Raw genomic sequence first — 13,514 nt, 5'->3', positions numbered from 1 at the left:
CCCTCGCTATTGTGTATGGATTGTAAGCCAATGAGTCTGGAAAACTCAAATACTTCATTGGAAACCATCTTTGTCCTGCCATTCACTGGTCAGAATCATATCCATGGCTTGACTCCCATAACCTCAGGGAGCTTGTTCCCGAGCAGATCACACACTGAAAAGAAGCTGGAAAGATCCTGCTTTCTATGCAAATACACATCATCCTTTAAATACCTGAAGGTCTGGGACACAAGTTACTTAAAACTAAAACATAGTATTCCAGACTCCCAAGTTAACTCCTTTACTTTAAATGCTCAGGGATAGGAGATAATATTTGATGATTCTCTATAGACTTTCTACAAAAATTGGCAGTTCCCTTTCAAATGTAGACTATGTCATTTAACCCTCTAGAAACATTCATGATCATTTGAGATGAGAGGATTAAATTGCCCTCTGGAATTACCACTTGTAGAACAATGCAATAAAACAAGGATTGTGACTATCTGGAGTTTTCCTCAAAGTACCAAACATCTAAATTCATCTAAAACTAATTAAGTTTTAATGTTATGAAATCCTGGCCCTCATAAAGACTTGCATGTCTACTTCTTTTCGTTATCTTAAATTTTCTTCTTTCCTAATTCCATTGTAATTTTCTGGGCATCGTGTTGGGCTCAGCATCCCCTCCTGTTTTTGATATGCATCGAGGGCTTCTGTGAGATTTCCCAATTAATAATTAGCCGAGCTCCCTCTAATGATGGTCTCTTCGGGGACATCATTTGTTGGCCGATTGATTCTGAACTACTTTTTAACTTTCTGCATCTGCGTGTTCATTTCATTGTAGCTTGGCTAATGGCATCACACCGAAATTGGTTGGCTTGCTAATGTCATTGTCTTCCTATGGGGGGAAGGGAGTTGGGACATACCACATAGCCTCCTACTAAAACCTTTGTTGTTGTTGTTGTTGTTGTTTTGTTTTGTTTTTAATCCCTCTCCCTCTCTGGCCACAGCTCTTCCACTCCTATCCTCCCGCAGTCTCGGGGATACCCCCCATGATCCCACCCACGGGCCCTTTTGGTTCACTTCAAGGAGCATTTCAACCTAAGGTAAGAACCTCAGAGTGGAGACAGATGGGGGCATGTTTCTTAGTGGAGGGCCAGGCTAGGCATGCAGGTAGGTTGTGCATACACTGGTCTCTGGTGACGAGTTTACACACCCAAAGGGGGTACCAGGAATCAGGGCAAAACAATTTTTTTCTCATCTATCTACTTTTAAATGCCATCAGAAATGTAACTTGTGGTCCATTGAGCTAAGATTTTCTATATGTTTTAAAATATACAGAATAGGGGCTGGAGAGATGGCTTAGTGGTTAAGAGCACTTGCTGCCCTTGAAGGGACCCAAGTTTGGTTCCCAGCACCCACATTGGGCAGCTCACAACAGCCTGTAACTCTAGATCCAGGGGATTCAACATCCTCTTCTGGGTTTCTCCTCTCTTGTGTATACACACACACATACACACGCACACACACATATAAAAACAAAATATGCAGAATATATACACTATAGATACATATATACATTTTCCCTCCTATACTGTGGGCATGGGTTTAAGTCTTTTATTAGCATATATAAATTATATATAACAAGTTTCATTATGACAGCTGCATACATGTAGATGAGGTATCTTAATCACATTCACCCTGTTACCCTCTCTTGTCCCCTCCTACTCCCAATGATCTTCCTGAAACCATCTAGTTGACCTTCTAATTTCATGTCTTTTTTTACCCCCCTGTGAACTACTGTGTTTACTAGTGTTGCTTAAAGAAGCATGTGCAAAGGATTGTGTCCTAGTTATTTTCCATTGCTGTGATAAAACACTGACCCAAACCAACTTGAGGAGGAAGGACTTTATTCCATCTTCCTCTTCCAAGTGACCGTCCATCACTGAGGGAAGCTAGAGCATGAACTTAACTAGGGCAGGAATCTGGAAGTAGGAGCTAGAACACAGACCATGGAGGAACACTGCTCCCTGGCCCTGTGCTCAGCCTGCTTTCTTATACAATACAGGACCACCTGCCTAGGGGTGGCACCACCACATCACTCAACAATCAAGACAATGCCTCACAGACATGGCCACAGGCTAGTCCCCTAGAGGAAATGCCTCAGTTGAGGTTCCCTCTTCCCAGGTGTGTCAAGTTGACAACTGAAGCCATTCAGCACAGGTGGTTTGTAGGCACACACGAACCTTCCCAGTGGCTGTTCCACTGAAGAAAATGGTCTGAGTTTCTTTTTGGGAATTCCACTAAACACACCAAGCTGGCTTTGAGGTTTGCACTATGAATAGATATGCAAAGTTAAGTGTTGATTGGTTTTAACAGGAGGGGTGATGAAAGTTCACAAACTAAAATTGTTCCCTTTTCCTTTTGTCTGGAAAAGATTTTTCTACTGACTGTCTCTCCCTCTCTGTACCCTGTGTCAACCACGTGTCTATGGCCAGGATCTGCTTGAGAGTTCCACAACAGATGTTCACTTTATCTCCCTCTCTGCTCATTCCTGGTTATGCCTGTATAACCCATCACTACCCCCATCACCATCATCCCCATCACCCCCATCTTCAGCCCATTGCCCCAACCCTATCACTTCATCACTCCAATCACCACCCCATCACCCCAACCCCATCACTCACATCCAACATTTCAACCCCCCTCAGCCCATCACCACCCCCATACTCACTCCTGTCAAAGTCAACATCTGTTCCTTGTTTCTTACATGCTACTTCCTAATTCACCTTTTACTATTCATAAGAATTAAATTTTATCTAGTCAATGATATATATTCAACATGGGTTTGGTTAACTCTGTCAATGTTAGAGTAATTTTCACATTTGACCTTTCTAAAATCTAATGTGGTAGAGCTGGGGACATGGCTCAGCACTGGAGCACTAGCCAAGAGATTAACTGGGGTGTGGCTCAGTGGTAGAGCACCTGCCTAGAATCCCCCAGTGAGGGGCTGGGAGTGTATCTCATTGGTAGAGTACCTGCCTAGAAATCCTCCCCTTCCGGGAGGGGCTGAGGGTGTGGCTCAGTGGTAGAGCACTTGCCTAGTCTTCACAAATGCCTGGGTTCAATCCCAGCACATCAAAAAAATTTTTTTTTAATTATCCTCTAGCCCCTATTTTATTTAAATACAAAAAAAAAAAGTGAAGATTTAAAAGTTGAGATGGTATGCTCTCTGTGGTTTGGTTTTCTACCCCTTCCCCTGCCACCATCCCATTCCTAAGCTTAAACACTAGTTTGAGGCCAGAGTCTCCCAGACTGAACACATACATTTTCAAAGGGATGTTTCCATTGAGAGAGAGAGAGAGAGAGAGAGAGGAGAGAGAGAGAGAGAAATTAAAAAGGCATTAGGGATGGGATAACCAAATCTTCAAAATCACACTTTAAGAGTAGGGAACTACAGCTTGTGTTTACACCCTGGACTTTTACAGTGACCTCCATGAGTGATGGTGATTTTTAAATTCCTTCCCTTCAGTCTGTTCTTCCTGCATCCCCTGGTCTGTCCCCACTATGTTGAAACAGATCTCCAGTATGTCCCTAAGCTGACTGGTAGGTCATTTAATAAATTAGACTATTTTCTTCACTTGCAATTATCCAATCACACCACAAACTACATCTGGGCAAGAAAATGTCTCTCTTGGTGTTCAGATAGGCCTTTCCAGGCCATCTTCCTGATTGAATATGTAGATTGCTGTTCATTAGTAGAGTTCTTCATATGTATGCAAATCAGGCTGTTAACAACTGCAGCTTAATTGTTAGTTTTACAGCAGATGATTGCTTTTTTTCTTCCATTCTTTTTTCCCCCTTTCCCCACTTCTTGTAGGCTGGCTTCATGCCTAAACTTGAGCTTTTCCCCACCAGCAATACAAGTTAACTTCTGGCATGAGGAATCAGTACAGATACAGCTTTTTAAAAAATATATCTGAGAGCTGATGAGGTGGCTCAGCTGATAAAGATGCTTTCCAGCAAGCCCAAATACCTGAATTCAATACTAGTGATCCACGTGGTGGGAGAGAAAGATCCAACTCCTGCAAGTTGCCCATAAATTCGTGAAGCGTTCCATATTTCAAAAAAAAAAAAAAGTTTGAGCCAGGTGTGGTAGCACAGGCCTTTAATCCCAGAACTCCCAGAGGCAGGCGGATCTCTGTGAGTTTGGGGCCAGCCTGATCTATATAGCAAGTTCCAGGCCAGCTGGGACTACAGGGAGACACTGTCTCAAAAAACAAAAATAACTACTACTACTATTTATTTTAAATTGTAGTCCCATAAGACAGTAATGACTGCTCCCCCCAAAGTGAGCTTTTGTTATTGATTCAGAAGACAAAAGTCTAGAGTTTGTTAATATTATAGGTGATATTTAAGAATGGTGGTGGGAACTGGAAGAACAAAAGCAGCATTTAATAGCAAATCTTGTGTGGTCCCCAAATTAGGTTCTCTCGTCCCATTTTCACCATAGCTAATGAGTAATTACTGAGTGTAATTTTGTATTATTGTCTGCTAGTTAAAATTTAGAGTTAGCTTAATGTCTATAGAATGCTGTCAGCTCTTCTGAGAAGAAGCACCTGATGTAGCAATTTATTATAATGTGCATTTAAGCATTTCTTGTAGTGTTTGGTGATAAAGCAAAAAAAGATGCTAGTAATAAGTAAAAAACAGTGTCAGCCAGTGGTGTGGGTTAATGGGGAAGAGAGCTGGAGCGTGAAAGTTACCCGTGTTGCTTCAAAGATTAATTTTTAATTATATGTGTATGTGCATGTGAGTACAGGGGGCTACAGAGACCAAAAGAGGGTGTTGGATCACCTGAAACTGGAGTTAAGGACAGTTGTGAGCCCTCCTATGGGTACTTGGAACCAAGCCTGGGTCCTCTGTAAGAGCAGCCAGTGCTCTTAACTGCTGAGCCATCTCCAGCCTCCTCAAAGATTTTTTTTTTATGTATGTGTGTATCTGTATATGGGTATGCGCACATGTAAATGCAGTGCCCATAGAGGCCAGAAGAGGGTGTGACATCCCCTGTAGCTGGAGTTACAGGTGGCTGTGAGCTGCCTGACATAGGTGGTGGAAACTGAACTGAGGTCCTCTGCAAAAACAGCAAGCACTCTTAACCATTGAGTCAGTTCTCCAGCCCTCTGTGTTGCTTTTTGTTAGATCACAGAGACTTTGACTTTTCTCAGAAAAATAAGGTGGAGGCTGGCCAGGCATGGTGGCACATACCTTTAATTCTAGCCCTTGGAAGACAGGGGCAGGCAGATCTCTGTGAGTTTGAGTCTGAGTCCAGCCTGGTCTACATTGTGAGTTCCAGGCCAGCCAGGGTTGCATAGTGAAAACCTGCTTCAAAATTTTTTTAAAGTAAAAAGAGAAAATAGAGGGAGATAAATTAAGAAAGATAACTAGTGTGCACCTCTGGCTTACACATGCATGCAAGCACATGCACACATGATCATGTATGTACACAGAAAGATAAAAAAGAAATAAGAGCCAGAATTTAGAAAGAGGCTACAGATAAAACTTCATTTCTGCCATTTAACAAAAAGGAAAGAGCTTGTTTTGTATCTCATGTCAGTGTTCTGTATGTCCTAAACTGTGGTCTCATTAATTTGTAGACATCCAACCCTATTGATGTGGCAGCTCGGCCTGGGACAGTCCCACACACTCTCCTTCAAAAGGACCCGAGGGTACGTGCACAGTCAGGCTTGGTCACAGGTAATAACGGGGGTGTTTACAGGGGACAGCCCACCCAGGGCTCCCACCTTCAATGGCTCATGTCAGAAAATGCCCATCATTCAGGAGAGTCACTCTCTCCTGAACCCCAGAAATGACACGGGGTAATGACTTGGGCAGGACAAAAGTATCTGAGCCCAGAAACTGGATGCAACCAGCCTCTCTCTACCTTCCACCTGCCCAGTCTTCTCTGACTGCAACTGCTTACATTTCTCCTGCACAAAAGGAATAGCTGTAGAATATTTGGAATGGAAAACCACTAAGGGCTTTCTTCCTGTAAGTCAGGCACCCTCTCACTCTCTTGCCCAAGGTCAGGAAGTTACTGGACCTCTCTGCTCTTGCAGATCCAGCATGCTCTAGAGCTAAATAAAATATCCATTATGCCCCATATGTTATTTATGTCATGTTATTTATTCATAATTGATGCCAACCCTAAACACTGCCTTCTTCCTAAACAGGAGGCAATGCCCAGTGGAGAAGACCTTGTCTCTTAACTGTCTTTTATAACTTAACTCTCTCAAGCATCTTTTATTTTGGTCACCTATTTATGAGACTAAGTCCTGTGAGTGACACATGCTTATAGAAGGGAGGATATTATAAAGACAGCCTGGGTCCATCTGCAGGGTTGGGGCAGGACACACCTCCCCAGGTGTGCCCCCTCTGTCCTGCCTTCATTCTGTGGTTGGTCTGAGGCTTGCTTTCCCTGAGTCCCACCAGGTGGCCTTGGCAGAACCAGTCAAAATGGAAACCCTCATGGTGTTATGAGGGAGTCGTGCTTATCGTGAGGCATGTTGCTGCTAATGGGGAAGGGGGATGTCATCTTCCATGTTCTCAGACCCCCTGAGGTTTGGGGGAGGGGACACTTGGCACTTTAGATGGTATGAAAATGGGTTAATTATTCTCTAAAAGGGCTTCATTTAAAAGTAAGATTCTAACATTTTAATTTCTCGTCCTAATGAAGCACTACAAATTTGTTAATTAGGGCAATTGTTTGAGTGACAGGCATGTAACCAAGTTGTCATTTTCTCTTCACAGTTGACAGATCCTTTCAGACCTATGTTGAGGGTAAGAGAAGCTTCTAGAAAGAACTGTTTTTGCAACCTCTGTGTGACTCCCCTGAGGGTTAAAAATACAAGTCAGTACCAAGGAAATAAGCCAGAGAGATATCACAGTGAACATTCTGAGTAACTGATGGTGGTGGCTGGATTTTTTCTGGCAGGGGAATGGGAAATGGCCTAAATTTTTTCCCTGTAAGTGATGGAGGAATGTGGGCCATTAGGTTTTTCATTAATGTAACAGACAAGCGGCTGGAGAGATCACTTGGGTTAAGAATGCCAGCTACTTTTGCAGAAGACCCAAGTTAGGTTCCCAACACTCACACTGGTTAACTCACAACTCTCTGTAACGCCGGTTCCAGGGAATCTGACGCCCTCTTCTGGCTTCCACAGGCACCACACTCACATACACATAATTAAAATGGAAACAAATCTTAGAAACATATCAGACAAAACCAGTTGGGTCTTAGGCCGGGCACGATGGTGCACACCATTAATCCCAGCACTTGGGAGGCATAGGCGGGCAAATCTCTGTGAGTTCAAGACCAGCCTGGTCTACATTGTGAGTTCTACATCAGGTAGGGCTACAGGGAGACCCTTTCTCAAAAAGACCAGAAAAAAAAAAAAAAATCAGGTCTTTTATTGTTGTTATTGTTACTATTTTTGTTTCTGTCACTTGTGAGGTATGGTCTTGCTCTTAGCCCAGACTGGCCTTGAAGTTGTGAGCCTCCTGCCTCAGCTTCCCCAGTGCTGAGATAACAGTCACATACCACCATACCCAGCTAACTCTTGTTGGCAGGTCTGACAAAAGATTTGCTAGTTAAATCTCAAGCATAAAGACTTAAGCAATAGGCTGAGTTTAGTCTCTCATGAGTCTCTTTATTTTTGCCCTGAGTACTCAATGCTAAGTGCCGTACACCTGCCCTAAGCATTCAAGTCATTTCTCTGGTCTGGGGAAAGAAGTTGTTAAACACTGGCTTGTTAATATCTATTTGAAAGTGTTCCTGAGATATGAAGCCTGGCCTGCAGCCTGGGTACAAGCTGATTTACCAGGCACAGAGATGACGGACAGAGGATGCATAGGCCAGTTCCTGGTACCTACAGTCACATAATCCCTATCTGTCCTAGTTTGTTTCTCCATTGCTGTGACAAAACACTCTGACCAATACCAACTTGGAGAGGAAAGGGTTTATTTAGCTTACATATCCCGGGTCACAGTTCATCTGGGAGCCCAAGGTAGGAACTCAGGGCAGGAACCTGGAGGCAGGAGCTGGAGCACAGGCCATTGAGGAACGCTGCTTACTGGTTTGCTCCCCTGGCCCCTGCTCAGCCTGCTTTCTTATGCAACACAGGCCCCCCTGCCCAGGGGTGGCACCACCCACAGTGGGCTGGGCCCTCCCACATCACTCATCAAGAAGATGCCCCTCAGACATGGCCACAGGCTAGTTCAATAGAGGCAATCCCCCGATTGAGGCTCCCTCAACCCAGGTGTGTCAAGTTGACACAAAAGCGATCCAGCACACTGTCTTAGTCACTTTTTTCAGTGCTGTGACAAAATTCCTGAAAAAAAGCAACTTAAGAAAGGAAGGGTTTACTGTGGCTCACAGTTTGAGGCATAGTCCATCATGGTGGGAAGGCATGGTGGCAGGAGTGTGAGGCAGCTGGTCACATGGCATCCACAGTCAGGAAACAGAGAGATGAATGCTGGTGTTCAGCTCTCTCTTTATTCAGTCAAGGGCTGCCATGGGATGGTACCACTCATATTATCGACATAACCCCTCATAGGCATGCCTAGAGTTAACCTAATACAGATAATTCCTCATGGGTGTTGCCAGAGGCTTGTGTCCTAGATGGTTCTAGATCCTGTCACGTCTACAGTCAGTATTAACCATCACAACAATCCCCTTATCCAATGGCTACAGGAGCACCATGTCTTCAGTTACTGGAAACACTCTATTATTTGTGATTACAAACAACCATTAATTGCATTACAAGAAAGCACATCAGGAGCAGCTCTTGACCACAGAAACCAGGAGCTCCTTTGCTGTTGTAGAATGGGGCCAGGTTTTCTTCTTACCCATATGGTAGTTACTGAACAGAAAGGAAATAGGAAGAGGTGGCCCTGCCCTCTGCTGCCAGACATGGACTGATGTATGTTCCTCAGAGGGTGGAAGAGACACTTGGTACCTGTAAAAGGGAAGAAATTCTTTCTTCCTCTCCTCCTCTTTCTCCTTTTCCTCTTCTTTTTAACTTAGAAGTGAGTACCATTCTATCACCCAACCACAACATAAATGTAACAAGTCTGGAGAGATAGCTCAGCTCTTAAGAGACTTGCTGCTCTTGTAGAGGACCTGAGGTCAGTTCCCAACACCAAGTCAGGTGACTCACAACCACCGGTCACTCCAGCTCCAAGGGATCTGATGCCCTCTTCTGGCCTCCACAGGCATCTGCACTCACATGCACATATACAAACATACATACCACACATATACATAATTAAAAAAAAATAATAAATATGTTTTTTAAATGTGTTGAATTTCTGTTTAGCACTTTGGGGGTTAGATAGGCCCAGTACCCAGTCTTGTTTTGATTCAGTTCACAGACACTCCCTAATTAGCTCCTCTGGACAGCTGATTTGCATGATGGCTTGACAGCATTTGTTAGGTGGAACTTCCACTTACCAGGCCTGCCAGCTGGCAGCAAAAGACACAAGCAGCACAAAGAGAAAGTCGGGCCTTTGCCATCTTGTCCTTGGCAAGCTCAGCCTTCTAAGAAGGAGCTGCTGTCTCAGGCCCACGTGGGATGAGGGAAAACGGGTTCTGACGCCCTCATGACTTGCTGGTGGAGGACACTTGACTGAAACAAAGCTCTCTTGTTTCATGAAAGGTGGGGGGGGACCCAAAGCACTCTGTAGCCCAAATCTGCAGAGAGCTTGAGGCAGATGAAAGGTGGGTTCACAGACATGCGTCCCTCTGACCACTTATTCTTTCTTATTCCAGAAACCAGGGAAGTGGTGCGCCATGCATGTTCACATTGCCTGGCAGATTTACCACCACCAACAGAAAGTCAAGGTCAGTGCGATATTCTGGGACCGGGCAGGGTGGGGGCAGGTCTGAGAGAGTGGGAACCTGATGGAGGGGTGGCTATAACTGAGCCCAAACAGCCAAGGCGGGAGAGGTTTGGTTTTGTTGTTGTCCCTGATACTGTAGATTTGACACAGTATCAGGCAGGCCTAGGACTTGCTTTGTGGCTGAGGGTGAACTTGAACTCCTGATTCTCCTGCCTCTACCTTCCAAGGGCTGGGATGACTGGCCTGCTCCACCCTGACACCTGGCTTCCTTTCCTTGCTCACTCTTCTTTCTTTCTCTCTCACTCTCTCTTCTTTCCTTTTTGCTTTCTTTCATTTTTTTCTTTCTTTCTCTCTGTTCTTTGTTTTCTTTTTAAAAAAATATTTTATTTATTATTTTTATTTGATATGTATGAGTGTATTGCCTGCATGTAGGTAGGTGCACCCATGTCATGCAGTGCCCACAGAGGGATGCAGAAGAGGGAATCGGATCCCCTGGAACTGGAGTTACACATGGTTGTTAGCTGCTGTGTGGGTGCTGGGAACTGAAGTCAGGTCCTCTGGAAGAGCAGCTAGTGCTCTTAACTGCCAAGCCATCTCTCCAGCCCCTATTTTCTTCCTTCTTTCTTCCCTATTTCCTTCCCTCCCTTTTTTCCTTCCTTCCTTCCTTTCTTCCCTCCCTGCCTTTCCATGTCTGTATGTCTGTTGGTTTGGTTTGATGTGGGTTGGTTTTTAGACACAGGTTCACCCGTAGTCCAGGCCCACCTCCAGCTAGCTGTGTAGCAGAGGATGACCTTGAACTCCTGATCCTCTCAAGCAGGCAGGGTCAAGGGTTGTTGGCCCTTCTTGGGAACAGCATCACAATTCTCAAACTAAAAGGAGCACTGCCCCTGCTGTGCTTTCCCCTACTGGTGAGTTGGTGTTCTTATGGATAAGAGTTTAAAGGTTTTGGAAATGTAGGGATCATGAGCAAGAATTAATATGTAGGAAATACTTGTGGCTGGAGAGATGGCTCAGTGGTTAAGAGCACTGGCTGCTCTTCCGGAGGACCCGAGTTCAGTTCCCAGCATCCATGTGGCAGCTCACAGCTGTCCATAACTCAGTTATAGGGGATCTGATGCCCTAGTCTGACCTCCAAGGGCATTGCAGGACACAGGTGCACTTATACACATGAAGGCAAAACACTCACACACATTAATTAAATAATTAAAATGAAATTAAACATATAGAAAATATCTAAAGCTGAGGTTTGGGGTGCTTTTAGGTTTTTGTTGTTGTTTGTGGGTATTTTTCACAGATTTTGTTTATTTGGTATGTGTGTGCATGGACATCAGAGGACAACTTGAGAGAGTCCGTTCTCTCCTTCCACCATGTGAGTTGGTCCTGGGGATCAAACTCAGATTCTTAGGCTTGGCTGCAGATACCTTTACGTGCTGAGCTATCTTGCAGGCCACTTTTGTTGTTGTTTGTTTTTAGTAAAAATGGATAGTTTTTTCCCCAATATTATGGCTTTGGAGAAATTATCATTTCTATCCTGTAAGAATTCATTGGAAGTACATATAATCAGCAACAATGAATGAGTGCTCTTTGGGCTGCAGTACTGAGTTTATTGCATCCTTTCACAAGTCCTTCTGATGGTCAGTGCTGGGGGTAGAATATGCTAAGCCCTCACAAGGACCACCTGTGACCAGTTACCCACTGCACCTGTCTATAGATTGTTTATTATTGCTATGGTTCTTGTTTTCTTTTTGAGTTTTTGAGGCAAGATTTCATATAACCCAGACTGTCCTTGAACTCACTGTATAGCCAAGGATGACCTTCAACACCTGATCTTCCTGGCTCCACCTCCCAAGTGCTGGGATTACAGGTGTCCCAGGAGATTTTCTTCGTGTGTGTGTGTGTGTGTGTGTGTGTGTGTGTGTGTTTGTGTTTTCATGTAGAGATTCTAGATGAATAGCATGCTTCATGAAGGCCTTTCTACACAGTAGGGAAGTGCAGCCACTCTGACATAGTCTCAATACCTGGTACAAAAAGAAAGCAGCTGGCAAGTCCACATCTCAGCGTGGATGACTACCTGGAAGAGGCAGCAGAAAGTGCACAATGAGGTCATTCAAATGAGCTTCTTTTCACCCAGGACTTTGTGAAAGACCTTTTAAGGAACCTTTGTGAGAGTGGTACTAGAGACTAAAGAGGCACCTGCCTGGAAGTGTACCCTCTCATCCCAGTACCTGGAAGGGAGAAGCATGAGGGTTGGGGTCAGGAGTTCAGGACCATTCTTGACTGCATAGTGAGTTTGAGACCAGCCTGGGCTATAAGAGACCTTGTGTCAGAAAAGAGAGAGAGGACCAGCAAGATGACTCAGTGGGTAAAGGCTTGCCATCAAGCCTGATGTCCTGAGTTCAGTCCTCAGCACCCACATGGGAGAAGGAAAGAACAAAATAACAGAGTCCCAAAAGTTGGTCTCTGCCCTGCGTGCATACACACACACACACACTCACACTCACATGCATGCACGGACGGACGGATGGATGGATGGATGGATGGAAAAAAGGAGGAAAGAAAAGAGGGAAGGATGAATGGAGGGAGGAAGGAAAGGAAGGGAGGGAGGGAGGAAGGAAGGAAGGAAGGAAGGAAGGAAGGAAGGAAGGAAGGAAGGAAGGAAGGAAGGAATTGCTGAACCCCACAGAAGAAAAAGCACCTATTGCATGACTTAAAACAAAGGGTTCCATGACTTAAAACCGGAGGGTCCAACAAGATGGCTCAGAGGGTAAACATTGCTTGCTGCCAACGCTGATGACCTGGGTTCCATCCCCAGTATCCATTGATGGAAGGAGAGAACCAATTCCTGTAAGTGGTCCTCTGACCTCCATTTGTACCCGGTGACTGGCACATGCACACATTCAGACCATGAATGAATGAATGAATTAATTAATTAATGCATGAAATAGACAAAAATGAATAAATGAGCCAATGGAAAGGAAAGGCTCGTCTTGTCCTTGAGGAGCCCAGCCATTTCCTCAGCCCCCAGCACCAGTCTCCCTCCTCACCCTCCATCAGTGAGTCTTGCTCTCTTCTACCTTATTACCAGGCAAGGCACAATTAGAGGCTCACAGTTCAGCTCAGCTAGAAAATGGGTGTGCTTTCAGGAGCTAACTAGGTTTCCAGGGTGACTTCAGTTCACTCTGGATCCCAGATGACAGGATGAGGGGAAGGGCAGGTGAGACTCCATCCTCCTTTTAAACCTTCAGTTTAAAGGGATGAAGGATAACGCAGCTGCCACTCTTTGAGCAACTTCTAGACCGTGAAAAGTCCCTGGATGACCTCGACTTTCATTATCTCAATTCAATTAGCCAGACATCTCACACGGGGGATGGTACATTCATCTTCCTCCCCCAGTGAACGTTTTCTAATCCCCAAGCCCCATTCTGCCTTGTAGACCCAAGTCGCACGTAATGAGTCTGTGCCGTCTACCATGCAATATTAGCACTAAATAATTTGGCAACCAAATTAAGGAGAAGATTTTTATAGAATTACATAGAATTAGAGGCTTGGTTTAGCGGTTTGGCTGTTACTTGATAACGCAGCCTTTATTATCCCATTCCCCATAGATTGAAGCAGAAATTGCATCTCGCTCGCTCACT

General features: G+C 44.6%; 1 protein-coding gene across 1 annotated transcript in view; it reads left to right on the top strand.

Moving 5' to 3' along the window:
• Window positions 1-13,514, top strand: part of Auts2 (activator of transcription and developmental regulator AUTS2) — a 1,247,925-nt gene that overhangs the window by 1,216,465 nt on the left and 17,946 nt on the right. The window contains exons 11-14 of the mRNA XM_008851110.2: window positions 987-1,082; window positions 5,634-5,705; window positions 6,787-6,816; window positions 9,806-9,877. Coding sequence (XP_008849332.1) covers window positions 987-1,082; window positions 5,634-5,705; window positions 6,787-6,816; window positions 9,806-9,877 — 270 coding nt within the window. The remainder of the gene's footprint in view (window positions 1-986; window positions 1,083-5,633; window positions 5,706-6,786; window positions 6,817-9,805; window positions 9,878-13,514) is intronic.

This window comes from Nannospalax galili, unplaced genomic scaffold (assembly GCF_000622305.1).
Source record: "Nannospalax galili isolate Female #2095 unplaced genomic scaffold, S.galili_v1.0 scaffold444, whole genome shotgun sequence".
Classification (NCBI taxonomy): Eukaryota; Metazoa; Chordata; class Mammalia; order Rodentia; family Spalacidae; genus Nannospalax; species Nannospalax galili.
Note: the sequence above shows the minus strand (reverse complement) of the source record. Positions and strands in the feature narration are given on the sequence as shown.